Genomic DNA, 26,390 nt, shown 5'->3' on the forward strand with positions numbered 1-26,390 from the left:
GGTGGGGTGTAAAGGAATGCTTTTAAGACTGTGCGGGCCTTGAAAGTTACTCTATTAATAGTTTACGTTTCCTAATTAAGGGAAGGAAGTTATCCTAGGTGCATTTTTGTCTGTGGGTGTTGGTTTGATTGGTTTAAAGGAGAGAGGATTGAAAGAGCTTTCAGTTTAATCAAAGGCTTAAATACAGTGGTTTGTCCTTTAAAAGTTGCAGAGTACTGCGGCGCAGCTTGCATGTTGCCGCAGAATTCAATGGCATGTTATTTAAGTGTGAACCACTGGTACCGTTAATGCTAGTTAGTGCTAGTTTGACCACCAGAGGGCATCTTTGAGAAGCATTTGATAGCCTTCAATAGTGGCTGTCCTAGAGAATTTAAAACCTTTTTTATAAGAACATAGTATATGGGACTGATTTTAAGAAATGTTGCTTAATTAATTTGATTAATATCATTGTGTTTCTATTCCAAGAAAAATGAAAAACCCTCAGGGTTTCCGTTAGGATGGAACGGAAAATATGGCGCTGTACAACGTGATGGTCGGGAGTAGGATACAGCACGCGGGAGACTGGAGTTCAATTCCCCGACGGGGAGGAAGGAGTAGGCTGTCCTTGTAAATAAGAATTTGTTCTTTACTGACTTGCCTTGTTAAATAAAGGTTACACTAAGGGCATAACATTTCTACGCCCTAATTGTAATCTAACCAATACCCAAATGGAGATTCGGTGAAATAAAAAATCTCATTGATTTATCAAGACCAGTCCCCATGCTTGTCTCAGAGCAGCGCAAAACGGTGGTAAAATAGTTATAGGCTATTGCTTCTAACGTCAATATGCTTTTTAAATAAATAAGGCCGACACCACTTTTAACAGCACATTACTCAACACTAGTGAGACTCATGTTGCCTAAGGTAAGCCTACAGTATATCGACAAATATTACGTGACATATAGAGGATTGGAGGATATTTCTGTAATACAGTGATATTTATTCCCATAGTAATTCGTTATGGATCCATAACTTAATAAACATCGACATTTTGAGAGTATTTTTATCATTATTTTATTAACGAAAGCAGAAACATGCCATTATTAGTTACATTGTTTTAGTTTGAACGTGCAGACAGGCACTAAGAACAGCGGGAACGTTTCCCTAGTCAGCGCCATTATTAGTGCAATACCCCTTAAAGTGTTGCTCTGTGGTACCCAGTGTGGCGGTGTGGGGATCCATCCCCCCTCCCCCTTCCTCCCTTCCCCATGGGCTAGGTCAGTCTTCTGTGTGCGGCCCATCCCGTGCCCCCTGCCCTAAACCTCACACTTTCAGTGGATACAGTTGGAGAACTGCAAGGCAATCCCATTCTGCACCACTCGGAAGCCATGACCAATATATATTGTCCTGCTAATAACAGGGTTAATAATATATCTGTGAGAATGTCCAAGGGGCTTTGATGCAATTCTAAATTAATAATAATAATAATTGCTTTGTTTAAAAAAGAACAATATTTTGGAGATTATTTCGTTTTCAAATAACGTAAAATGAGCGAGAAAAAGGTCATTCTTGAACATGGGGTGAGACATTGTTACTAATTTGTAAATAAAGCTAGTTTGTTATTTTTAATTATTTATTTCTGTTTTTAGAGGGAGAGATACCAAAAACCTACAGTCATTTCATGGGTCTCCCAGTCGAGGCCGGCACGGGTATTGAACCAGCATCTGTAGCATCACAGCTTGCACTGCTATGCAGTGTCTTAGACCGTTGTGCCACTTAGCCACTGTACAACGTGACTGGTCGGGAGTGGCCTACAGTACTACAGTAAGAGTAAAATAATCCTAACAAAATAAAATAATAAAAACCTTAGTGTAACAACAGTTTTAGTAATTAATACTGAAGACGTGCACAATTATCACTTTCTATTTAGGTTTATGTCGCCCATTCATTGTCAGTTAGAGACACAGTAGGACCCAAAAGCATAGTGCTCTAACTCCCCCTTGCGCTGGTCTGGAGCAATGAAGTGGTGATGCAGGGTACCGTACTAAACCACAACCTGCAGCATAATCGCAAAACTTTTAGTGAGCAACCACTGTAGCTCCTATTGTTTTTCAGTTATTAGGTAGGAATTTTCTCATGTTTCTGGAATGGTGGGCCTCACACATGCATGAACGCACCCAGGCACACACATCGCAGTGTTACCTGTTTGAAGAGCTGCAGGTTGACCGCCATCTCCAAGAAGTTTCTCATGGTGCTGGAGCGGTGAGCCACAAAGCTCTCCTCGCAGAACGTGACTGGTTCCCCCTGACCAGAAACAGGAAGAGGAGGAGACAGGAAGATCAGAACCACATATTTAGAACCAGATAACATATACAGATATTTACACTTTGTATTCTGTGGTGGAATACTTTTAAAATGCAGGGATGTAAAGTACTTAAGTAAAATGAAGCATGGGTTTAATAAATGATGTCTGAGTATTGGAGTGTGCCCCTGGCAACCAGTGAATTAAAAAAACAAGAAAACGGTGCTGTCTGGTTTGCTTAATATAAGGAATTTTAAATGATTTATACTTTTACTTTTCATACTTAAGTATAATTTAGCAATTACATTGACTTCTGATACTTAAGTATATTTAAAACCAAATACTTTTAGACTCACTCAAGTAGAATTTTACTGGGTGATTTTCACTTTTACTTTAGTCATTTTCTATTAAGGTATCTTTACTTTTACTCAAGTATGACAATTGGGTACTTTTTCCACCACTGTTAAAATGCCACATTACTGATCTGATAAAGGACCAGACAAATTAAGAAGTTGACGATACATTTCTACTGTACACTACTTATATATTTTCTGCCACCCAAAACTTTTAACTTTAGTAACTAGGTAATCCAGTCTCTCCTGTTACATTCTCTTGCATCATAATTAGCTGAGAGCTACAGACATTAGATGACAACATGGCTACCCAGCCAATCAAAAGGAGCCTGCAGTGGTTCTACATGCATGTTTCCGTATAATTAACCTCATTTGCAAATGTATATTTTTCTACAGTTACTTTTTAAGTATTGTGGAGAACCAGGCTAGTGTTTGAGGCTATGAACACACTAGGACATGTTCACTACAGTGTAGGTCTGGCCTAATTTTAGTGCTGGGTGGTTAATGCTATATATTACATCAAGATTAGTTTATAGTTCTGCAATTAGCAACTTTACTTCAGACATGGAATAGTTATTCTGAAAGAATAGGAACAAAAGATGGCCTAATAAAGAACAAATCTATTCTAACAAGGCAACAGTGAAAATGACGTCCCCACAAATGAGTTATTGTGTGTGTGACCACAGATTATCCATTTGTGTATCCATTATATTGACCAGATACTTAAGTGGCCGCTCTAACAATGAAAATAAATGTCTTCAAAAATGTAAGGCAGTTAGCCTGGTTACCAGTTTAGGGCTTGACAGTCATGTAAATTCGACAGTGGCACACCGGCCAGTACCATGCGAAAACTACTGGCCGAATGACAATATTACTGGCCCCACCCAAGATCACAGTAAAGCAAGTTATGCATGCATAATTTCAGTTGCGATTTCATGTTTCATTTGCAGTCTGGGCAAGTACCTTATATTATAGCCAACCGTAAAATCTGATATTTACACTGATTGTTTAGAAAACCAAAATAAAGCTACCCACCCTCTCAATGATGACATACTGTATAGCCTATATTAAACCGTTAAAATGTAATATTCCCCTCCAGAAATGAGCCAATAACAAATTGATGAAAAGCAATATCTTTAGGGGCTGTACATGGTACATATTATCAGGCAGGTGTGCTATTTTAACAATAAGCATCATCACCTGTCTCATGCAGCATCTGTGGCTACATGGCTGAAGCATGGGGTTGCTCCTCCGCATTGTTTACCCCAATGGGCTAATCATTAGCTAGATTACGGAGTGCATAGTGCCGGGCCACTGTGCTAAGGTTAATGAGGCCACATTGTTCACAAAAACTGCCTCCAAAAAAGTACATGGATTCATACAGCCAAATAATAATTCATAACAGATGAATAAGTTATTTCCATACATATATTTCATATCAATATTAATACAACATTTTCCTCATAATAGTAGAAACAAGTGTCATTAATCACCCACGGATTGGTTCACAATAATGGACTATTCCTCCCTGACAGAGTTCCCGTGCATTGTTTCACACGATACGATTGGAAACGTCACTTTCATTAAAACTACGCTGCGGCAATGAGGCGCTTTCAGAGCGGGGCAGAGAAGTGGAAAAAATAAAATATTTAATTTTAACAGAAACATTTCCTAAGTGAACACATTCATTTAGTATGAAGACAGGTGCTGCTGATAATACTGCCATTGTCGTCGAGGCAGAGGACGTGTATGTGTAGCCCAGTGGCGGTCAGTGCCGTTTAAGATTACGGAGGACATTTTTTCTAATGAGCATGGCCTTGTTTCTATTACAACATATTGGATGCCTGTCTGTCATTCATATTCCATTCACCCAGCTCAACATAACATAGATAGGTTTAAGCTACTACATGATACAAAACATTGCCCTTTACCCATCATGAGGTTGCTAAAATCTAGCCTACAAATTAAAGTTTATAACGTAGGTACACAGCTCGAGAGACAAATTGGAGTAATCAAGGTGACAGACAGTGACACATTCAATACCGCCTTGCACACTCTTTCCTGCATCTAGCTGATCTAGGGTGTCATCATTAGTCCAAACAGTTGCAAAACGTTATGTTTTGATAATAAAACGAGAGTTTGTGGAGCAGGCACAGTGCACGCTATAATAAGTGGTCGGCGGCGCTGATAGACAGGCTTAATCCATGAGACACATTTCACAGATGTCCAGAAAGTAACAAAAATTCTAGTACCGAACCATTTTTTCAGGTTCTAGTATTGAAAAGTACTCAAGTTTCGGTATACCGTGCAACACTAACACACAGACAGACTGGCTCGTCTATGAAAGCATATAGGCTCCAAATACACATGCTTCAGTCAAAACGGGGTGCTCAGAATGTGTGTGAGTGCCTGTGTGTGTGTATTTGTGTGTGTGTGTATGTCCATATGCGAGCATGGATGCCAATTTGTGCGTGTGTGTGTGTGTGGAATCATAGACTTTTATCTAGATCCTATGGGGACTAGGGAGATGGTATGCTGTGTGGACGTCACAGCACACACACAAGCTCTTTCCTCGCTCTGCTTTAAATGTTTGTGTCTGAAGGGAGTCAGGCAGTGTGTTCATGCCACTGTCTGTATACACAGACCGACAACACAGAGGCATCAATTATGGATCCCCTCTCTGGGACTATACACAGCCCAATTACCCTTAAAGCCTATGAACAAAAGCCCTGATATTTGACAAACAGTACATGGCTTGTTTCGCTCTCAACTGGAGTAACTTAGAATTGAGGCAGAGCGAGAGAGAAATGTTCTGGGATTTAGACTAGAGAGGGAAAGGAAGATAGTGAGAAGTGGCTAAAAGATATCTTCAAAGAAAATCTCCTGACTCCTCCTGTAAAGGCACTGATATGTCAGTGTTTCAGACCACCTTCAGTCAACTCAAAACACACCTTCAACCTTCGCTCACTGTTCAAAAACACATTTTCCTTTCACAAACTGAAAACAAACTTCTGAGGGTAGGGGTTAGGGGTATAATGATTAGGTCGAAGCGAGTTATTACAGGTGTGTACCTGAGGGTTGCAGTTAGGAGAAGCTTCTTACAGGTTTGTATCGGAGGGTAAGGGTTAGGGGTAGGTTCTTACAGGTTTGTATCTAAGGCAGCGTTTCCAAAACACGGTCCAATGGACCCCAATGGGTGCACATTTTGTTTTTTGCTCCAACACGTGCACCCGGGGGGGGGGGGGCAGGACAGAGTTTGGGAAACCCTGCTCTAAGGGCTAGAGTTAGGCTCTTACAGGTTTGTATCGGAGGGCATCTCGGTAGGATCCAAACAGAGCAGCCTGAGCCCGAAGGAAAGCCCTTGCTACTCCGCTTCCTGTTGATGTCGACTGCTTCTTCAGCTTACTCTTCAGAGAGTGGACCTGAGAGAGAGAAACACAGAGGGAGAGAGACAGAGAGAGCAAGCGAGAGAGAGAGAGAGAGAGAGAGAGAGAGGGAGGAAGGGGATGGAGAGAGGGTAGAGGGAGGGAATGGAGGGAGGGAGGGTGGAGAGAGACAGATAGAGAGAGGAGAAGAGAGAACGAGGGTGGAGAGAGATAGAGAGAGGGAGGGAATGGAGGGAGGGAGGGTGGAGAGAGACAGATAGAGAGAGGAGAAGAGAGAACGAGGGTGGAGAGAGATAGAGAGAGGGAGGGGCGTGAGACAGGATGGAGAGGGCGAGAGAGGGAATGAATGAGAGAAAGAGAGTGGAAAGAGAGGGAGGAAGGGGATGGAGAGAGGGTAGAGGGAGGGAATGGAGGGAGGGAGGGTGGAGAGAGACGGATAGAGAGAGGAGAAGAGAGAACGAGGGTGGAGAGAGATAGAGAGAGGGAGGGAATGGAGGGAGGGAGGGTGGAGAGAGACAGATAGAGAGAGGAGAAGAGAGAACGAGGGTGGAGAGAGATAGAGAGAGGGAGGGGCGTGAGACAGGATGGAGAGGGCGAGAGAGGGAATGAATGAGAGAAAGAGAGTGGAAAGAGAGGGGAAAGTTAAATTAACACCTGTGAAATTGGTAGCTGGAACGGGAGAGGCATTCTGGGTGTGAAGTGTCACATTTACAGGTCAGCCCCGAAAAAAAAGCGTATCTGTTGTGCTGCAGAGAGCACCTGCTGCTCTGTTAATTGAGCAGAGGATGGGGGAGATGGAGAGAAAGGGGAAGGGAGTAAAGAAGGACTGTGAAAGAAAATCCACAGTTGTCTCATTCTCTCTCTCACTCGACTTATTTTCTTTTCCTCTTAATGCCACTCCCTGTACTATCCTGTAAATCTCCCTCCCTCCCTCCCTCCCTCCCTCCCTCCCTCCCTCCCTCCCTCCCTCCCTCCCCCCCACAGGAGAGCAGCAGCGTGCAGATGCTTATTTTAGGGGGACCCATGATGTCCATCGGAACGTCTAAAGGAAGGTGTCAAGAGCCTCTTCACCTGCTCTGAAGTCTGTCTGTCTGTAAGAGGATTGTATCACAAAATATACACGGTCCCTTGGTTGTATACAATATACACAGTGTATAAAACATTAGGAACACCTGCTCTTTCCATGACAGACTGAACAGGTGAATCCAGGTGAAAGCTATGATCCCTTACTGATGTCACTTGTTTAATCCACTTCAGTGTAGATGAACGGGAGGAGACAGAATAAAGAACGTTTTTTAAGCCTTGAGACATGGATTGTGTATGTGTGCCATTTAGAGGGTGAATGGACAAGACAAAATATTTAAGTGCCTTTGAACAGGTTACGGTAGTAGGTGCCAGGCGCACCGGTTTGAGTGTCAAGAACTGAAACTCTGCTGGGTTTTTCACCCTCAACAGTTTCCTGTGTAGCCAACTTGACAACTCTGGGAAGCATTGGAGTCAACATGGGCCAGCATCCCTGTGGAACGCTTTCGACACCTAGAGTGCATGCTCCGACAAATTGAGACTGTTCTGAGCGCAAAAGGGGGTGCAACTCAATATTAGGAAGATGTTCCTAATGTTTTGTACACTCAGTGTGCAATGCCCACGTTGTTGTTAAACTTTTTGTGAAATGTTTAACAGTCTAAGAACTGTACCTATTGATTACCCTGTGAATACATAGGCCTACATCATGTAATGTAAAGCAAGAAAATGTTTCAACAATTCTGTTTTATAACACCCTCAAGAGACCAGACCAAAACAATCAAGGAGCACCTACAGTAACAGTACTGTTTGTAATATTAGGAGAAACACTGACTGCTGTTTGAGTTCGCAGTTAGCAACTAGAGGGAATAGAAGCAGTGTGTTAACAAAGTCTCACTAAACCCCTGGGGTTTAGTCTGACGCTCTCTCTCCACCGTGTCCCTGTTCTCGCGCTGCCTGCTACCATCCACCACTAAAACTCCCTCCCCTCCAAGGCATCAAACAGCAGTTTATCACTGCTAAATTAACAACTGTCATCTCCACACACTCATTTTTGCTAAATACTTTTATGTTTATGTAAAGTTGTTTCTGAAATTAATATTTCATGTTTGTGTGCGTTTGCAGATTTTTTCTTTCTCTCCCACTGCAAAATCATTAAAGGTCTTTTTTTTTTGTTGCTTGAGAATCAAAGACAACAGAATGTCAGTCAGTCTACTGCTGAGACCCTGAAGACTGCCAGACAGGCAGGGAGAAGTAAATTCTGCTACTCGCTGAGTTCTGAAGATCAGCGTTTAGAGGAGAACGATTACAAATACTTTTTAATGAAAGGGAGGGACACAAAGAGATGTTCTGTTTTCGGGAATATAATTAGAATGAGATTGTTTTAGTGACAAGTTACAATTTTGAAAATGTGTCTTGATTTGTTTTGAGAAGGGAAATTCCGTTAGTTCAGTGACGAGTTTTACATTTTTTTTTGAAGGAATTGTGTTCAAAAATCAAATAATCTCAGAAGGCGACAATCACAACATTCACAAATAAAAACAAAACCCGCACATCCCATAAAACAATCCAAAAAATGTACAGAAAAATATCTAAAATAATAAACTTGTGATTAATAATAAGTGTGTGTTTGACAGACGAGGCTAGTTGGTGCAGTAGCATCTCATCAGGCATGCTGCAGCAGTAATGGTCTCTGTCAGACTAATTAGCTTTTATAGTGTGAGCGTGGCTAACAAGACGTGAGCAGGCGTCACAGAGAGGCCTTGCTCTACAGGTGATAACCCTATTTGGCAATGACATTTTTTACTGTAAAGTCACACTGACGGCCAGCAGATCAAAGGGACTGACTCCCCCAATGGGTCCAATTAACTAGAGCATTGTAGAGAGAGAGAGCAAGTGAGAGAGAGAGAGCGAGAGAGAAAGAAAGAGGGAGAGAGAGAGAGAGAGAAGGAGAGAAGGCGAGCGGGAGATGGAGAGGGGGGGCTAAGGAAAGGAAGGCGCAAAGAAAAACAAAATTGTTGAGTTATGATAGTCATAATCTATGCAGAGAGGCCTTTCCCGTATAGGTCTTTTCCCCAAAGCTGTGATCTTTTCAATTTACATCAAGGGAGGATGGCTGTGGATGAAAGGCGTGCGTCTGAGGAGCGGCAGGCCGGCAGCCACACAGGGTAGACACGGGGGCTCATTAAGCCACGGCCCAGCCTCCCCATAACAAGGACTGAAGTGGTTGGTGTAAAGAGCAGGGGGTCACAGGTCAGACCGGGAACAGATCTCCATTTAACTCAGCAGCTGGAGATGATAATTAGCAGGTGCAGTGGTGATATCGGTCTCTCTGTAAAGGATAAGACTAGCGACTGTCATTGGATCATCGTATCTCTGCTGTGGGCTGGGGTGGTTCACACATACACACAACACACGTGGGCGCACACACATACGTCATGTAACACCATTCTGAAGTTTTATCTGATTGAACTGTAGGTTCTCTCCCAGTGTGTGTACATGTATTGACAAATATACACCGACACAATTATGCACAAAAATATGCTTAAAAGGAGATTTTTTTTTTTGCAGAGCACTCAAAATTGAATCACTTCAAAATATCCTAGAAATAACTTTAAAATAATATTACATGCGTACAAGGACAGCAAAAACAATTCTAACAAACATGAAGTGTCCAAAGCAGTAAATGTGCCATATCTTTCAGCTCTGGCGCATTACATAGAGAAACAGAAAAGATAGAAAAGTTTCATCATCATAACGAGACGCGGAGGATCTAGTACAGCCGTCAAGGATAACGAGGCTTGGCTGGTACTGTAGCGTCCTCTAAACACATGGGAACCAACATCAACTAACATTGTCTCACAGCACACAGTCACACCACGTTACCGTACAGGCACTAACTGTCTGACGACTTTTACTCTGGCAAAAGGCACAGCACAGCTAATTGTTACTGAGCATTTCACCACTATTTGTCTACAACTAGACAGCAGTGGAACCGTATACGGTTTGTCTCCCTAGCTAAAACCCCAGCAGCATTTTGTAGAGAAAGGAAAAGCAAAGGTAAGTGTTTGCCTAAATATAACGGAGCATTTATCAGTGATTGGAGCAGTGGAAAAATGTGCTTAAACCCAGCAGCAATTTGACATAGAAAATAATCTATATCCTAATTATATAGAATGTGTTTAAAATGAAAAAAATTGATAAAAAAATACTTCTAATAATGACAATGACAATTAAGGCTCTACCAGCGCATATAAAACTCCCAAATTTCAACCCTGACACTGCTGTTGTGGTAGAAAGTTCGGGTTTTCTCTTCGAACAAAAAAAAAATCCTGTTTTGTTAAGATTCTGTCCAGGGAAAGAAGGCCGTGGGGATGCAATTAAAGAACTACAAAGAAGAAAAGAAAATAGTTATGAAAATCTCCCGCTTTCTTTTGATGTGCTGCTGCCTGAATGTTACACATACACTCATGCACAAAGACGCGCACACACGCGCACACACACACACACACACACACACACACACACACACACACACACACACACACACACACACACACACACACACACACACAAAACAACTCACTCCACCCACATTTAAAAAATAATAAAAAAGAATATCTGACACATAAAACTCAATATAAAACTATTCTTACCCTTAGAGTCCTTAATTCTTGTAACTACAATTTGTAGTATATGAACCAATTCATCATAACAATGTTATTCAAGACAAACAGACTCAATTGCTTGTATATTTATATCCAAAATTATTATTTCATTAACGGTCTTCTCTAGTTGCAAAGCAAAACTATGACTTCCAAGTCCATCAGGCTCAACCTCTAATATAAGACTAGAGGACAGAGAAGGCAGGTGAAGTAGGTTTTAATATCTTGCGCTGTCTTTCCTGCTGGTGAGATGTGTAGCTAGATGTCCCACAGGAAAACAAACAAAGACACTGTTACCTACAGCCCATATTTGCAGGACTATAGATCCATCGTCATTTTATTACCCACAGTGAAATAAGCACATCAAACAGATGATGATGTGTGTGTGTGTGTCTGTGTTCATTTGAACTAATAGGGATATCTAATGGCAGATGCTACTCCCTGAAGTGGGGCTACTTTGTCAGGCTGACCCTGTATAGCAGGCTCCGGGATGAGCTGGGAGTTTTGCATACATAATTAAACATATCTAAATGTCATCTTTACTTCAAACACTAACTGGTCTCTGGTGCTCCCTGGGTTGACTTCAAATACAGAATGGACCGGAGCATCAACACACACACAGAGAGAAAGAGACTCAGAGAGAGAGAGCGAGAGAGAGAGAGAGAGAGAGACACACAGAGAGAGAGCGAGAGAGAGCAGAGTAAAAATTCCCCAAACTCCGTTTGATGGACAAGATTGGGAATTGTAGTTTGAAGCAGAAACATAGTCTACATTGAGTTAAAATAAGTCAGGGCAATTTAACAAGAGACAGTTGTCAGTCACGCACGCACATGCACCCACGCACCCCCCCCAAAAAAAAACATGACATGAATCGTCATCAGATCATAATCAAAACAGTTACCTGCCGTTAACCTTGTTTTAACTCATTATGCTTCATTAATAAGCAGTGAGCAATCCTAGCGAAAGCAGCACAGTTCAGTACTGATCTTAATGTACAAGCCAATCTCTGAGGTAGGTAGCTTATAGTTTGGGAAATCCTGGAGCTGCTTCACAGTGGAAATGAGTTGAGGTGAAACACACACACACCTGGCCCTACTCGGTATGCTATGCAGTGTACAGCTGTGGCTAACGCGTATTGTGGACGAAGCAGAAACGTGTAAGTAGAGAAATCTTTCTCCTAATTTAAATGTCAGCTTGGCGTTTTGAGCGATTATCGTTCACCGTCAACAGGACTCAGTGTGACTTTTAGTGAGACAGGAGTGTACCTTCCTCTGCGTGTGTAGCTGCGTTGGCTGCTGATGTTGTTTTCTGTTAACGTCTGAAGCTGAACTCCCAATTAAAGCTGTTGTGTTTGATTACATGTGCCAGGTTATCTCTGGAGACACACACACACACACACACACACACACACACACACACACACACACACACACACACACACACACACACACACACACACACACACACACACACACACACACACACACACACACACACACACACACACACACACACACACAGCTCTCCCTCTGCCATATTTGTTAACTTCCAACCACAGTCTTAAAATACAACAAGTAGGTGTGCACTGGGTACATTTCCCTCATTGATTGGAAACACAGATGATCAAATATAGGAAGGGTAGAAATGTAAGGAACAGTGTGTCAAAAAAGCCAGTGGCGACAGAGAACAGAGGGAATTACACATTGCGATCTGAAAGATGTTCTCGTACATCTTACTTTGAATGTGTAAAACACACAAAAGGAAGAATACATTCTTTTTTTTTTTAAATCCTCCAGTCATAGGTTTTGATATTAAGTCTATGGGATCAAATAAAAACGGGATTCAGCCGCACATTGTTTGTTTTTAGAATTAATGTCTGCCTAATTTGCTATTCTTGGATACTTTTAATGACTAGCGTGGTAAATAACCACACTACACCCCAACCCAATTATAACTGTATCACTGTGTGGGAGAAGTCTGCAAAACAATTCAAAAAACACAAAGAATAAAAGCACCTTGATCTTTAGAACAACAGCAGTGGTTCATATTGCACATTCCTTGTTCTATACACTTGTCAACACGTTGATTTTAATAAAACACACATAGACCTCAGAGACCTATATTAGTAGCATCTGAAGAAAAGCGGCTGAAACTTTAAGAGTTTAAGAACCTATAAACCTTTTCAGACCCATGCCACAAATTAGCAACATTTTTTTGAACTCAAAACAATGCCACTAATGAATACATATTAAGAGCAAATTGTTCTCTTCAACAAAATATAAGGGAATTGTTTACATTATATTACACCAGTACAATATTGTAATTTAACATTATAAAATTATTTCTTTAAATCTATAAATGTGCTTAATATCCCAAAACAGATTAAGGACAGGAAATAGATTTGTATTATAAATCAGCGGCATGATATTTTCATTTCATTGCAATACTCAACAAGAAAAATGTAAATGTTTTGTGCAGAAACAGTCTGATGTCATATTTTTATTTATTTTATGAAAAGTAATTTCATTAAACAAAAATAATCTCAACAGGAAAAAAGACAACAGTTTATTTTACAAAATGCCTTCACAACTGCCAAAATTCAACCTTTATCGAAAAACGATAATGTGTAATACTACCAACGTCAAAAGTGAACATTCTCAGTGCGTAGTAGCGCGACAAATTCAGAACAAAAATACAATTAACACAGGAACTTAAACTCTGTCTCATCTGATGTTTCCAATAAAAACACACGTCAAAAATTATTCTCAGAAGGTTACACACATCCTTTTTTCACCCTTTTACCAATTATTCTCTCTATTTGTAAATCTTTTGCTTTTTCGCCGAGCGGAAGCGCTATTGGCGTGGTAGCATTTCTAATAGTCAATAAATCTCAAATATTATGTGTGGAATTGGGGGAAATGGCCATTAAAGGGCAGGCAGCGGGCAGCTGCGGGGTCCTGTCTGGGAGCGGGCCAGGTAATGCAGGACGTCTGTGACCCCTGACCCCTCCAGAGCAGGGCCAGTGGTCAGCCGACGCCACATGTGACTAATAAAATGTTATTTGATTTGATGCACAAAGTTGCTTTTTTTTTTTAACTTGAAACACTCAAACCCAAAAATTTGCCGAATAATCTATTTTAATATACTTGGTTTTATGGAAGGAATGAGGCATTGGATTTTCTAAATGTGGATAACTTGTAGAAAACTCTCACTATCTGAATCCCAGGTTAGATAATGCTGAGGTGAAAGGAGATGCAGGTTATCAGGTCTGCTAATCTTTATCTACTAATGCAGTTTGCTCCTGATAAATTCATATTAACAGTACCAATTTACCATTCTTCCTCTTAAATGCTAACTGCTCTTGATAGGTTTAGCGTATGCTGTCGTGGCAGTCCCAAGCCTTTGTATTCATCAGGAAGCCACAGTACAGTCGGCGAGAACAGGTAAATGAAGTGTCTATAATAATTTTAGCTGTATAAAGTTATGACAGTTCTATAAAGACTTCACTTTGTTTGCAATAACAGTTCTATGACGTTAATCTCAAGCAGCCAGTTAACAGTTTCTTATTCTGAGATTAAGAGAGACTATTTTAATTAAGCCTTCAGTTCCCCGGCCGTTGGTTCTGACGAACTGAGCAATGCCTCTCAACCATCCTACTGTATGTAAACACAATTATCAGATGCCATGTGGCACGTCCTTCTAACTAACGAGCAAACTAACAAGGGACTTGGAATTCCCCGCAATTAGTACCTGCTCTTTTCCTGATTCATCTACATCACCCCTAGCGATGAGGGGGCAGGAGAGAGAATGTTTTTTTTTCGTATTTTTTTTTTCTGTAATAAATATATGATGGTACTGTACTGTAGTAGGTGTCACATCTTGTTTCAGGCGGTGTAATTCGCCGTGATATGAAGAGTGTGTTCTGTGATTAGTCGGAGGGAAATGGCGAGCTCGAGGATCAAAGCCGCCACTTAATTTAGCAGACGACAAAGACAAAGGCTTTTCTCTGTTGCCTGTCGAATTCAAAAGAGCCATCCCCCTTTAATGACAGACTCAGTTTGCGCTTTAATTTAGGATTGGAGTCCCTGGGCACAGAGAGGCGGGCTGCTGCACAGTCAGAGAGAGAGAGAGGTAGCCGTACTGCAGGTATAGGTATACTATTAGGGCTGTGTGCGTGTGTGAATATGTGTGTGTGCGTGCGAGCGACTGTGTGCACACGCGTGTGTGTGTATGAGTACAGTACACACACACACTGCTTCACAAGGAGTATTAAATCCCCCCTAGAGAGGAAAGAAACAAACAGCCTCCTGCGTGATTCAAACGGAGGGATGACAGGCATGCATGTGTGTGTGTGACCCTGGTTTCCTGTTGCACTGACCGGTGTCAGTGCTACATTAATTAAAGAGATGGAGCTGGCAGGTGGCTGTAGAGACACCACTGGTAATTGGCCCCCTTCTCTCTCTCTCTCTCTCTCTCTTTCACTGCTTCCACAAACCCACAGTCTCTCCTCCTCTCCCTCCGTCCCTTCTCAAACAGTCTTTCTCGCTCTGTCGTTCCCGGAGACGTGCCACTGGGCAGGCAGAAAAAGCAGTCTTTGAGGAATAATGATTAGAATAGAGGGAGATGAAGGGGAGAGATGTTTCCACAGATCTGATGGCTGATGAACGCTGTTCGCCTTTCAGTGTATGCGTGTGTATTTGTATGTGCATGTGTGTGTCGCAGGATTTCCCACAAGAGCTGCTAAGGACCGGGGGGGGGGGGGGGGTTGGTTAGACAAGTGAGGAAGAGTGTGTGTGCACATCCTTAAGAAGACATGGATTTACAGTGCATTCAAAAATAATTCAGACCCCTTCACTTTTTCTACATTTATGACTTTATAGCCTTATTCTAAAATGGATTAAATTGTTGTTTTTTTCCCATCAATCTACACACAATACCCCATAATGACTAAGGAAAGACTGGTTTTAAGAAATGTTTGCGAATATATATAAAAAAAAACTTAAATATCACATTTACATAAGTATTCAGTCCCTCTACTCAGTACTTTGTTGAAGCACTTTTGGCAGTGATTACAGCCTCGAGTCTTTTTGGGTATGACACAGGTAGCCTAGTGGGTAGAGCGTTGGGCCAGTACCCCAAAGGTTGCTGGATCAAATCCCCGAGCTGACAAGGTAAAAATCTGTCATTCTGCCCCTGAACAAGGCAGTTTACCCACAGTTCCCCGGTAGGCCATCATTGTAAAGAAGAATCTGGACAAATCCTTTGACCTCATGGATTGGTTTTTACTCTGGCATACACTGTCAACTGTGGGACCTTATATAGACAGGTGTGTGCCTTTCCAAATCATGTCCAGTTAACTGAATTTACAACAGGTGGACTCCAATGAAGTTGTTGAAACATCTCAAGGATGATCAATAGAAACAGGATGCACCTGAGCTCAATTTTGAGTCTCATAGGAAAGGGTCTGAATACTTAAGTAAATAAGGTATTTCTGTTTCACTTTGTCATTCTGGGGTATTGTGTGTACATTGATGAGAACAGTTTTTATTTAATCCATTTTAGCATAAGGCTGTAACGTAACAAAATGTGGAAAAAGTGAAGGGGTCTGAATACTTTCCCAATGCACTGTACTACTTGTGTTGATGAATGAGAGAAAGAAAGCGGGATAAGAGAGGGAAGGTGTGAATGGAGGAGTGTGTGTATACTGTAGGTATAAGTGCAAGATAGTGAGTGTGTGTGTGAGAGAGAAACCAGAGAGACAGAGAGTAGGTGTGAAAGAGGCTCTGCATATAGTACCAGTCAAAAGTTTGGACACACCTACTCATTCAAGGGTTTTTCTTTATTTTTAATATTTTCTACATTGTAAAATAATAGTGAAGACATCAAAACTATGAAATAACACATATGGAATCATGTAGTAACCAAAAAAGTGTTAAACAAATCAAAATATATTTTAGATTTGAGATTCTTCAAAGTAGCCACTCTTTGCCTTGATGACAGCTTTGCACACTCTTGAAATTCCCTCAACCAACTTCTCCTGGAATTCAGTCTTGAAGGAGTTCCCACATATGCTGAGCACTTGTTGGCGGCTTTTCCATCACTCTGCGGTCCAACTCATCCCAAACCATCTCAATTGGGTTGAGGTCGGGTGATTGTGGAGGCCAGGTCATCTGATGCAGCACTCCATCACAATGTAGAAAATAGTCAAAATCAAGAAAAACCCTTGAATGAGTAGGTGTGTCCAAACATTTGACTGGTACTGTATGTGCATGTGTAATAAGGATGATTGCGGGAGGGAGGCTGTGTGTGAGTGTGTGTGTGTGTATGTGTGTGGGCTCACCACGTCGCTGGGCAGGTTCTGCAGGTCATCCTGGGGGCTCTCCAGTGTGTTGGTGTCCACATTCAGAATCACTACATCCTCCAATGACCTGCTGAGCACTCTCTGAAAGGACAAACACAGGTCGTCAGCTAAACACACACACACCAATCATCATAAAGAAACAATATCCCTCACACACACCAGCAAAAGTTTGTGGTTTGAAAAATAATTCTCCCTCCCCCAAAAAAAGTTTCAGAAATGTAAACACAGACCGTATTTATTAATCTCGGAGTGTTTTTAATGGAACAATTACAGTTTTTATTGTTCCAGAACTCGATACAGTGCTGCAAAATATTTCACAGGTCATTATAATAAGTCACACAGACCTGTTCTATAACCTCAAACCCACATGCTCGTCTTACAGCCAGAGTGTTTTAGATTTAAATAGACTGACAAGTAACATTTAAAACTACAGTCAAAAACAAAATTGCTCCACACACACACCAAAATGAAAAATAGCACACAGCAAACATGCAAAGTCTTCAAACATTTTCTAGCAGCGTAAATCCTGATGCATCAACAGTAGTCTGCTGTGCTGGGCTGGAGTCTTCCTGATAGCTACAAACCACACTGATCTTTATGTTGTGCTCAGTAGGCAGGTGGGGCTGGAGATCTCTAGTTTGTCACTTTTGTCTGTGATAGTCTGGGATACGGAGACTCTCATATACACATCACTGACACAGATATGCACACACAGACACACGAGGAAACATACAGGCACATACAGTACACACACACACAGTCATACACAACACACACACACACTTTGTATGACAGTGGTGGCTGCGGAGGCTTGCATGCTGATCTGGCAGTGCACGAGAGGGTCTGTCACTGGTACAGTGTGTGATAAATACGGCTACTGCCAGGAACGTCACACACACACGCGGTGACGGGTCTACCCCCGACCAACACACCAGCTCTCAATAATGAAGCACAAAAAGCTCTTTGTTTGTGAAAACGGTATTTTTCTCTGTCATTTATTTTTTTCTTAAATTGGTAAGCATGCACACAACAGATAAAAATGAGGCAGAAAATGGAAAAGCATTGTCAATATCCTTTTGATTTGGTTTCCAGTGTCGGATACGTCAATGTAAATATTGCATCATTATGAAGTTCACAGTTTAATTCCTTCTCACAGTTGCAATCACAGCTGTTTGATCACACTTATATACTGTACACATCCACTACACAGTGACAAATACATTTAAAAACTAGATACGACATTTTTTTTAAATGGAATAACCAAATCGCAATACATTTAATAAAATATAGCTGGATAGATTCAGAATCAGATTCTAATTTAGATATAATATGATGTGTCTGCGATTGTTTGACTTACCTCGAGCAGACTGAGATGAACTCCCACAAGGTATGGCATGGGGGCACTAGGGAGGAGAGAATTTGAAAGGAGGACCTGAGTCAGGACTAAATTATTAATGATAAAATAACGACTGGGTAAAAATAATTAATGCATTTTATATATATATACAGTGAGGGAAAAATGTATTTGATCCCCTGCTGATTTTGTACGTTTGCCCACTTACAAAGAAATGATCAGTCTATAATTTTAATGGTAGGTTTATTTGAACAGTGAGAGACAGAATAACAACAAAAAAAATCAGAAAAACGCATGTAAAAAATGTTATAAATTCATTTGCATTTTAATGAAGGAAATAAGTATTTGACCCCCTCTCAATCAGAAAGATTTCTGGCTCCCAGGTGTCTTTTATACAGGTAACGAGCTGAGATTAGGAGCACATTCTTAAAGGGAGTGCTCCTAATCTCAGTTTGTTACCTGTATAAAAGACACCTGTCCACAGAAGCAATCAATCAATCAGATTCCAAACTCTCAACCATGGCCAAGACCAAAGAGCTCTCCAAGGATGTCAGGGACAAGATTGTAGACCTACACAAGGCTGGAATGGGCTACAAGACCATTGCCAAGCAGCTTGGTGAGGTGACAACAGTTTGTGCGATTATTCGCAAATGGAAGAAACACAAAAGAACTGTCAATCTCCCTCGGCCTGGGGCTCCATGCAAGATCTCACCTCGTGGAGTTGCAATGATCATGAGAACGGTGAGGAATCAGCCCAGAACTACACGGGAGGATCTTGTCAATGATCTCAAGGCAGCTGGGACCATAGTCACCAAGAAAACAATTGGTAAAACACTACGCCATGAAGGACTGAAATCCTGCAGTGCCCGCAATGTCCCCCTGCTCAAGAAAGTACATATACATGCCCGTCTGAAGTTTGCCTGAATCTGAATGATTCAGAGGACAACTGGGTGAAAGTGTTGTGGTCAGATGAGACCAAAATGGAGCTCTTTGGCACCAACTCAACTCGCCGTGTTTGGAGGAGGAGGAATGCTGCCTATGACACAAAGAACACCATCCCCACCGTCAAACATGGAGGTGGAAAGAGTATGCTTTGGCGGTGTTTTTCTGCTAAGGGGACAGGACAACTTCACCGCATCAAAGGGACGATGGACGGGGCCATGTACCGTCAAATCTTGGGTGAGAACCTCCTTCCCTCAGCCAGGGCATTGAAAATGGGTCATGGATAGGTATTCCAGCATGACAATGACCCAAAACAAACGGCCAAGGCAACAAAGGATTGGCTCAAGAAGAAGCACATTAAGGTCCTGGAGTGGCCTAGCCAGTCTCCAGACCTTAATCCCATAGAAAATCTGTGGAGGGAGCTGAAGGTTCGAGTCAGCCTTGAAACCTTAATAATGACTTGGAGAAGATCTGCAAAGAGGAGTGGGACAAAATCCCTCCTGAGATGTGTGCAAACCTGGTGGCCAACTACAAGAAACGTCTGATCTCTGTGATTGCCAACAAGGGTTTTGCCACCAAGTACTAAGTCATGTTTTGCATAGGGGTCAAATACTTATTTCCCTCATTAAAATGCAAATCTATTTATAACATTTTGACATGCGGTTTTCAGGATTTTTTGTTGTTGTTATTCTGTCTCTCACTGTTCAAATAAACCTACCATTAAAATTATAGACTGATAATTTCTTTGTCAGTGGGCAAGCGTACAAAATCAGCAGGGGATCAAATACTTTTTCCCCTCACTGTATGTGATATATATATATATATATATATATATATATATATATATATATATATATATATATATATATATATATATATACACACACACACAGTAACATTGTAGAATAATGGTAAACATATTTTAGATTTGAGATTCCTTGATGTTAGCATTGCACACTCTAGGCATTCTCTCAACCAGCTTCATGAGGAATGATTTTCCAACAGTCTTGAAGGAGTTCCTACATATAATGAGCACTTGTCGGCTGCTTTTCCTTCACTCTGCAGTCCAACTCATCCCAAACCATCTCAATTGGGTTGAGGTCCTGTTATCGTGGAGGCCAGGTCATCTGATGCAGCAGTCCATCCCTATCCTTCTTAGTCAAATAGCCCTTACACAGCCTAGAGGTGTGCTGGGTCATTGTCCTGTTGAAAAACAAATTAAGCGCAAACCAGATGGGGTGGCGTATACCTGCAGAATGCTGTGGTAGCCACGCTGGTTAAGTGTGCCTTGAATTCTAAATAAATCACTGCCAGTGTCACCAGAAAATCACCCCCACACCATCACACCTTCTCCATGCTACATGGTGGGAACCACACATGCAGAGATCATCCGTTCACCTACTCTGCGTCTCACAAAGACACGGTGATCAAACATTTGGACTCATCAGACCAAAGGACAGATTTCCACCAGTATAATGTCCATTGCTTGTGTTTCTTGGCCCAAGCAAGTCTCTTCTTCTTATTGCTGTCCTTTATTAGTGGTTTCTTTACAGCTATTCAACCATGAAGGCCTGATTCATGCAGTCTCCTCTGAACAGTTGATGTTGAGATGTGTTGGTTACTTGAACTCTGTGAAGCATATATTTGGGCTGCAATTTCTGAGGCTGGTAACTCTAATGAACTTATCCTCTGCTGCAGAGGTAACTCTGGGTATTCCTTCCCTGTAGCAGTCCTCATGAGAGCCAGTTTCATCATAGCGCTTGAGGGTTTTTGCGACTGCACTTGAAGAAACTTTCAAAGTTCTTGAAATGTTCCGTATTGACTGACCTTCATGTCTTAAAGTAATGATGGACTGTCGTTTCTCTTTGCTTATTTGAGCTGTTCTTGACATAATATACAGAAAATAATATACAGAAAATACCTGAGCTCTGAAGCAAGCTTCCAGAAAATTGTAACGGAAATGGCGCTACACCAAACTAGTCTTCCGACTAGCTTGGAAAGACAGTACCGTGCAGTATCGAAGAGCCCTCGCTGCAGCTCGGCCATCCTATTTTTCCAACTTAACTGAGGAAAATAAGAACAATCCAACACTTATTTTTGATACTGTCGCAAAGCTAACCAAAAAGCATCATACCCCAAGAGAGGATGGCTTTCACTTCAGCAGTGATAAATTCATGGACTTCTTTGACGAAAAAATATCATTATCATTAGAAAGCTCCTTTAAATGTGCATATTCCTCCAAAGCTCAGTTGTCCTGAGTCTGCACAACACTGCCAGGACCTAGTGTCACGGGAGACACTCAAAACTAAATCGGCCTATATCGAAACTCCCATTCCTCTCAATTATTTTTGAAAAAGCAGTTGCGCAACAACTCACTGCTTTCCTGACTACAAACAATGTATAGAGTCTGGTTTTAGACCCCATCATAGCACTGAGACTGCACTTGTGAAGGTTGTAAATGACCTTTTAATGGCGTCAGACCGAGGCTCTGCATCCGTCCTTGTGCTCCTAGACCTTAGTGCTGCTTTTGATACCATCCACATTCTTTTGGAGAGATTGGAAACACAAATTGGTCATGACGGACAAGTTCTGGCCTGGTTTAGATCTGCTCTGTCAGAAAAATATCAGTTTGTCTCTGTAGATGGTTTGTCTTCTGACCAATCAACTGTAAATTTCAGTGTTCCTCAAGGCTCTGTTTTAGGACCACTTCTGTTTTCACTATATATATTATTCATTGTTGATGTCATTCGAAAACATAATGTTAACTTTCACTGCTATGCGGACGACGCACAGCTGTACATTTCGATGAAACATGGTAAAGCCCCAAAATTGCCCTCCCCGGATGCCTGTGTTTCAGACATAAGGATGGCGGCAAATGTTCTATTTTTAAACTCGGACAAAACAGAGACGCTAGTTCTAGGTCCCAAGAAACAAAGAGATCTTCTGTTGAATCTGACAATTAATCTTGATGGTTGTACAGTCGTCTCAAATAAAACTGTGAAGGACCTCGGCATTACTCTGGACCATGATCTCTCTTTTCACAAACATATCAAGACTGTTTCAAGGACAGCTTTTTTCCATCTATGTAACATTGCAAACATTGCAAAAAAATTGCAAAAATCTGAAAATTTCTGTCAAAAAATTATGCAGAAAAATGTATCCATGCTTTTGTCACTTCTAGATTAGACTACTGCAATGTTCTACTTTCCGGCTACCCGGATAAAGCACTAAATGAACTTAGTGCTAAACACGGCTGCTAGAATCTTGACTATAACCAAAAAATGTGATCATATTACTCCAGTGCTAGCCTCTCTACACTGGCTTCCTGTTAAGGCAAGGGCTGATGTCAAGGTTTTACTGCTAACCTACAAAACATTACATGGGCTTGCTCCTACCAATCTTCCTGATTTGGTCCTGCCGTACATACCTACACGTACGCTACGGTCACAATATGCAGGCCTCCTTACTGTCCCTAGAATTTCCTATATTTCCTATAGAGCTCAATTTTTATGGAATGGTCTGCCAATCCATGTGAGAGACGCAGACTTGGTCTCGACCTTTAAGTCTTTATTGAAGACTCATCTCTTCAGTAGGTCCTATGATTGAGTGTAGTCTGGCCCAGGAGTGTGAAGGTGAACAGAAAGGCACTGGAGCAACGAACCGCCCATGCTGTCTCTGCCTGGCCGTTTTCCCTCTCTCCACTGGGATTATCTGCCCCAAACTCTATTACAGGGACTGAGTCACTGGCTTACTGGTGCTCTTCCATGCCGTCCCTGGGAGGGGTGCATCACTTGAGTGGGTTGAGTCACTGACGTGATCTTCCTGTCCGGGTTGGCGCCTCCCCTTGGGTTTGTGCCGTGGCGGAGATCTTCGTGGGCTATACTCGGCCTTGAGTTGAAGATATCCCTCTAGTGGTGTGGGGGCTGTGCTTTAGCATAATGGGTGGGGTTATATACTGCCTGTTTGGCCCTGTTCGGGGGTATCGTTGGACGGGGCCACAGTGTCTCCCAACCCCTCCTGTCTCAGCCTCCAGTATTTATGCTGCAATAGTTTGTGTCGGGGGGGCTAGAGTCAGTCTGTTATATCTGGAGTATTTATCCTGTTTTATCAGGTGTCCTGTGTGAATTTAAGTATTCTCTCTCCCTCTCTCCCTCCCTCCCTCCCTGAGCCCTAGGACCATGCCTCAGGACTACCTGGCCTAATGACTCCTTCCTGTCCCCAGTCCACCTGGTCGAGCTGCTGCTCCAATTTCAACTGTTCTGCCTGCGGCTATGGAACCCTGACCTGTTCATCGGAGGTGCTACCTGTCATTTATGAACATCTTGGCCATGTTCTGTTATAATCTCCATTTGGCACAGCCAGAAGAGGACTGGTCACCCCTCATAGCCTGGTTCCTCTCTAGGTTTCTTCCAAGGTTCCGGCCTTTCTAGGGAGTTTTTCCTAGCCACTGCGCTTCTACACCTGCATTGCTTGCTGTTTGGGGTTTTAGGCTGGGTTTCTGTACAGCACTTTGTGACATCAGCTGATGTAAGAAGGGCTTTATAAATACATTTGATTGATTAATTGACATGGACTTGGTCTTTTACCAAATGTATACCACCCCTACCTTGTCACAACACAACTGATTGGCTCAAACGCATTAAGAAATTCCACAAATTATATTTTAACAAGGCACACCTGTTAATTGAACTGCATTCCAGGTGACTATATCATTTAGCTGGTTAAGAGAATGCCAAGAGTGTGCAAGGCTGTCATCAATGCAAAGGGTGGCTACTTTGAAGAATCTCAACAATTTTCTGGTTGCTACATGATTCCATATATGTTATTCTTATTCTACAATGTAGAAAATAGTAAAAATAAAGAAAAACCCTTGAATGAGTAGGTGTTCTAAAGCTTTTGACCGTCAGTGTACATACACACACAGTGCATTCAGAAAGTATTCCCGAAACTCTTTCCCTTTTCCACATTTTGTTACGTTACAGCCTTATTCTAAAATTGATGAAATAAATAAAAAAATCCTCATCAATCTACACACAACACCCCATAATGACAAAGTTAAAACATTATTTACGTAAGTATTCAGACCATTTGCTATGAGACTCGAAATTGAGCTCAGGTGCATCCTGTTCACATTGATCATCCGTGAGATGTTTCTACAACTTGATTGGAGTCCACCTGTGGTAAATTCAATTGTACATGATTTGGAAACCTGTCTATATAAGGTCCTACAGTTGACATGCATGTCAGAGCAAAAACCAAGCCATGAGGTCGAAGGAATTGTCCACAGAGCTCTGAGAAAGGATTGTGTTGTGGCACAGATCTGGGGAAGAGTACCAAAACATTTCTGCAGCATCAAAGGTCCCCAAAACACAGTGGCCTCCATCATTTTTAAATGTAAGAAGTTTGGAATCACTAAGACTCTTCCTAGAGCTGGCTGCCTGGCCAAACTGAGCAATTGGGATAGAAGGGTCTTGGTCAGGGATGTGACCAAGAATGAAATGGTCACTCTGACAGAGCTCTAGAGTTCCTCTGTGGAGATGGGAGAACCTTACAGAAGGACAACCATCTCTGCTGCACTCCACCAATCAGGCTTTCATGGTAGAGTGACAGCCCGCTTGGAGTTTGCCAAAAGGCACCTAAAGGACTCTCAGACCATGAGAAACAAGATTCTCTGGTCTGATGAAATCAAGATTGAACTCTTTGGCCTGAATGCCAACAGTCACGTCTGGAGGAAACCTGGCACCATCCCTATGATGAAGCATGGTGGTGGCAGCAGCATTCTGTGGGGAGGTTTTTCAGCGGCAGGGACTGGGAGACTGGTCAGAATCGAGGGAAAAATGAACGGAGCAAAGTACAGAGAGATCCTTGACGAAAACCTGCTCCAGAGAGCTCAGGACCTCAGACTGGGGCTAAGGTTCCCTTTCTAACAGGACAACAACCCTAAGCACACAGCCAAGACAACGCAGGAGTGGCTTCGGGACAATGTCCTTGAGTGGCCCAGCCAGAGCCCGGACTTGAACCCGATCGAACATCTCTGTTGAGACCTGAAAAAAGCTGTGCAGCGACGGTCCACATCCAACCTGACAGAGCTTGAGAGGATCTGCAGAGAAGAATGGGAGAAACTCCCCAAATACAGGTGTGCCAAGCTTGTAGCGTCATACCCAAGAAGACTCGAGGCTGTAATCGCTGCCAAAGGTGCTTCAACAAAGTACTGAGTAAAGAGTCTGAATAGTTACGTAAATCTGATATTTAATTTTTTAATTTTTGATACATTTGCAAACATTTCTAAAAACCAGTTTTTCCTTCGTAATTATGGGGTATTGTGAGTAGACTGATGAGGGAAAAAAACCTATTTAATCAATTTTAGAATAAGGCGGTAACAAAACAAAATGTGGAAAAAGTCAAGGGGTCTGAATACTTTCCAAATACTCTGTACATACAGTATGAGGAGAAAGCTGAAGTCGTAACCTCTTCACTGATGTAATCAGATCTCATGTTTGATTCCCAGTTCGTCCACTAGATTGCAGTAGAAGATCACATGATGTGACTTGGCCACTTGAAACCAGATGTGTCTGGTTTGGGTAGTGACTCACTGTGTAAAAATGGCTTTACGGATTTTCAAGCCTGACATCTTAAAAGGACCCTAGCGATTTTAAATAACACACAGACAGGCGAGGAAACTTCAAACTCCTTTTCCCATTTATTTTCCCCATTGGAAACCAATGAGATATATCAACGGCGCATAGAGAGGATGCATTCAAGGCAATGTCAAATTTAATGTAGATGGAGAAAGAAATGCATTGCATTACAATGACCACCAAGGTGTACCATTTCCATGCAAACAACACTTTTGGTGACTTTACCTAAATTGCCTACACTATGAATATGAATAAGTTATGGCCTGTGGGGGGGGGGGGATCTGGATCTCTTCTAGTTTTAAAGTTATGGTCCATTTTATACAAAGGAATTGGCATAGTAGGCAATTTAACCAATCACAGCCCTCCTTTAACTTGTATAGGTTGAATATC

General features: G+C 41.9%; 1 protein-coding gene across 3 annotated transcripts in view; it reads right to left on the minus strand.

The window, feature by feature from the left end:
- Positions 1–26,390, minus strand: part of LOC106583933 (DENN domain-containing protein 1B) — a 203,209-nt gene that overhangs the window by 34,861 nt on the left and 141,958 nt on the right. For all 3 annotated transcript variants that reach the window (XM_045706032.1, XM_014168622.2, XM_045706033.1), the window contains 4 exons: positions 18,424–18,469; positions 17,046–17,147; positions 5,931–6,056; positions 2,182–2,283 (listed from right to left, as the gene is read on the minus strand). In XM_045706032.1, the coding sequence (XP_045561988.1) occupies positions 2,182–2,283; positions 5,931–6,056; positions 17,046–17,147; positions 18,424–18,469 (376 nt within the window). The remainder of the gene's footprint in view (positions 1–2,181; positions 2,284–5,930; positions 6,057–17,045; positions 17,148–18,423; positions 18,470–26,390) is intronic.

This window comes from Salmo salar, chromosome ssa23 (assembly GCF_905237065.1).
Source record: "Salmo salar chromosome ssa23, Ssal_v3.1, whole genome shotgun sequence".
In the NCBI taxonomy this organism is placed as follows: domain Eukaryota; kingdom Metazoa; phylum Chordata; class Actinopteri; order Salmoniformes; family Salmonidae; genus Salmo; species Salmo salar.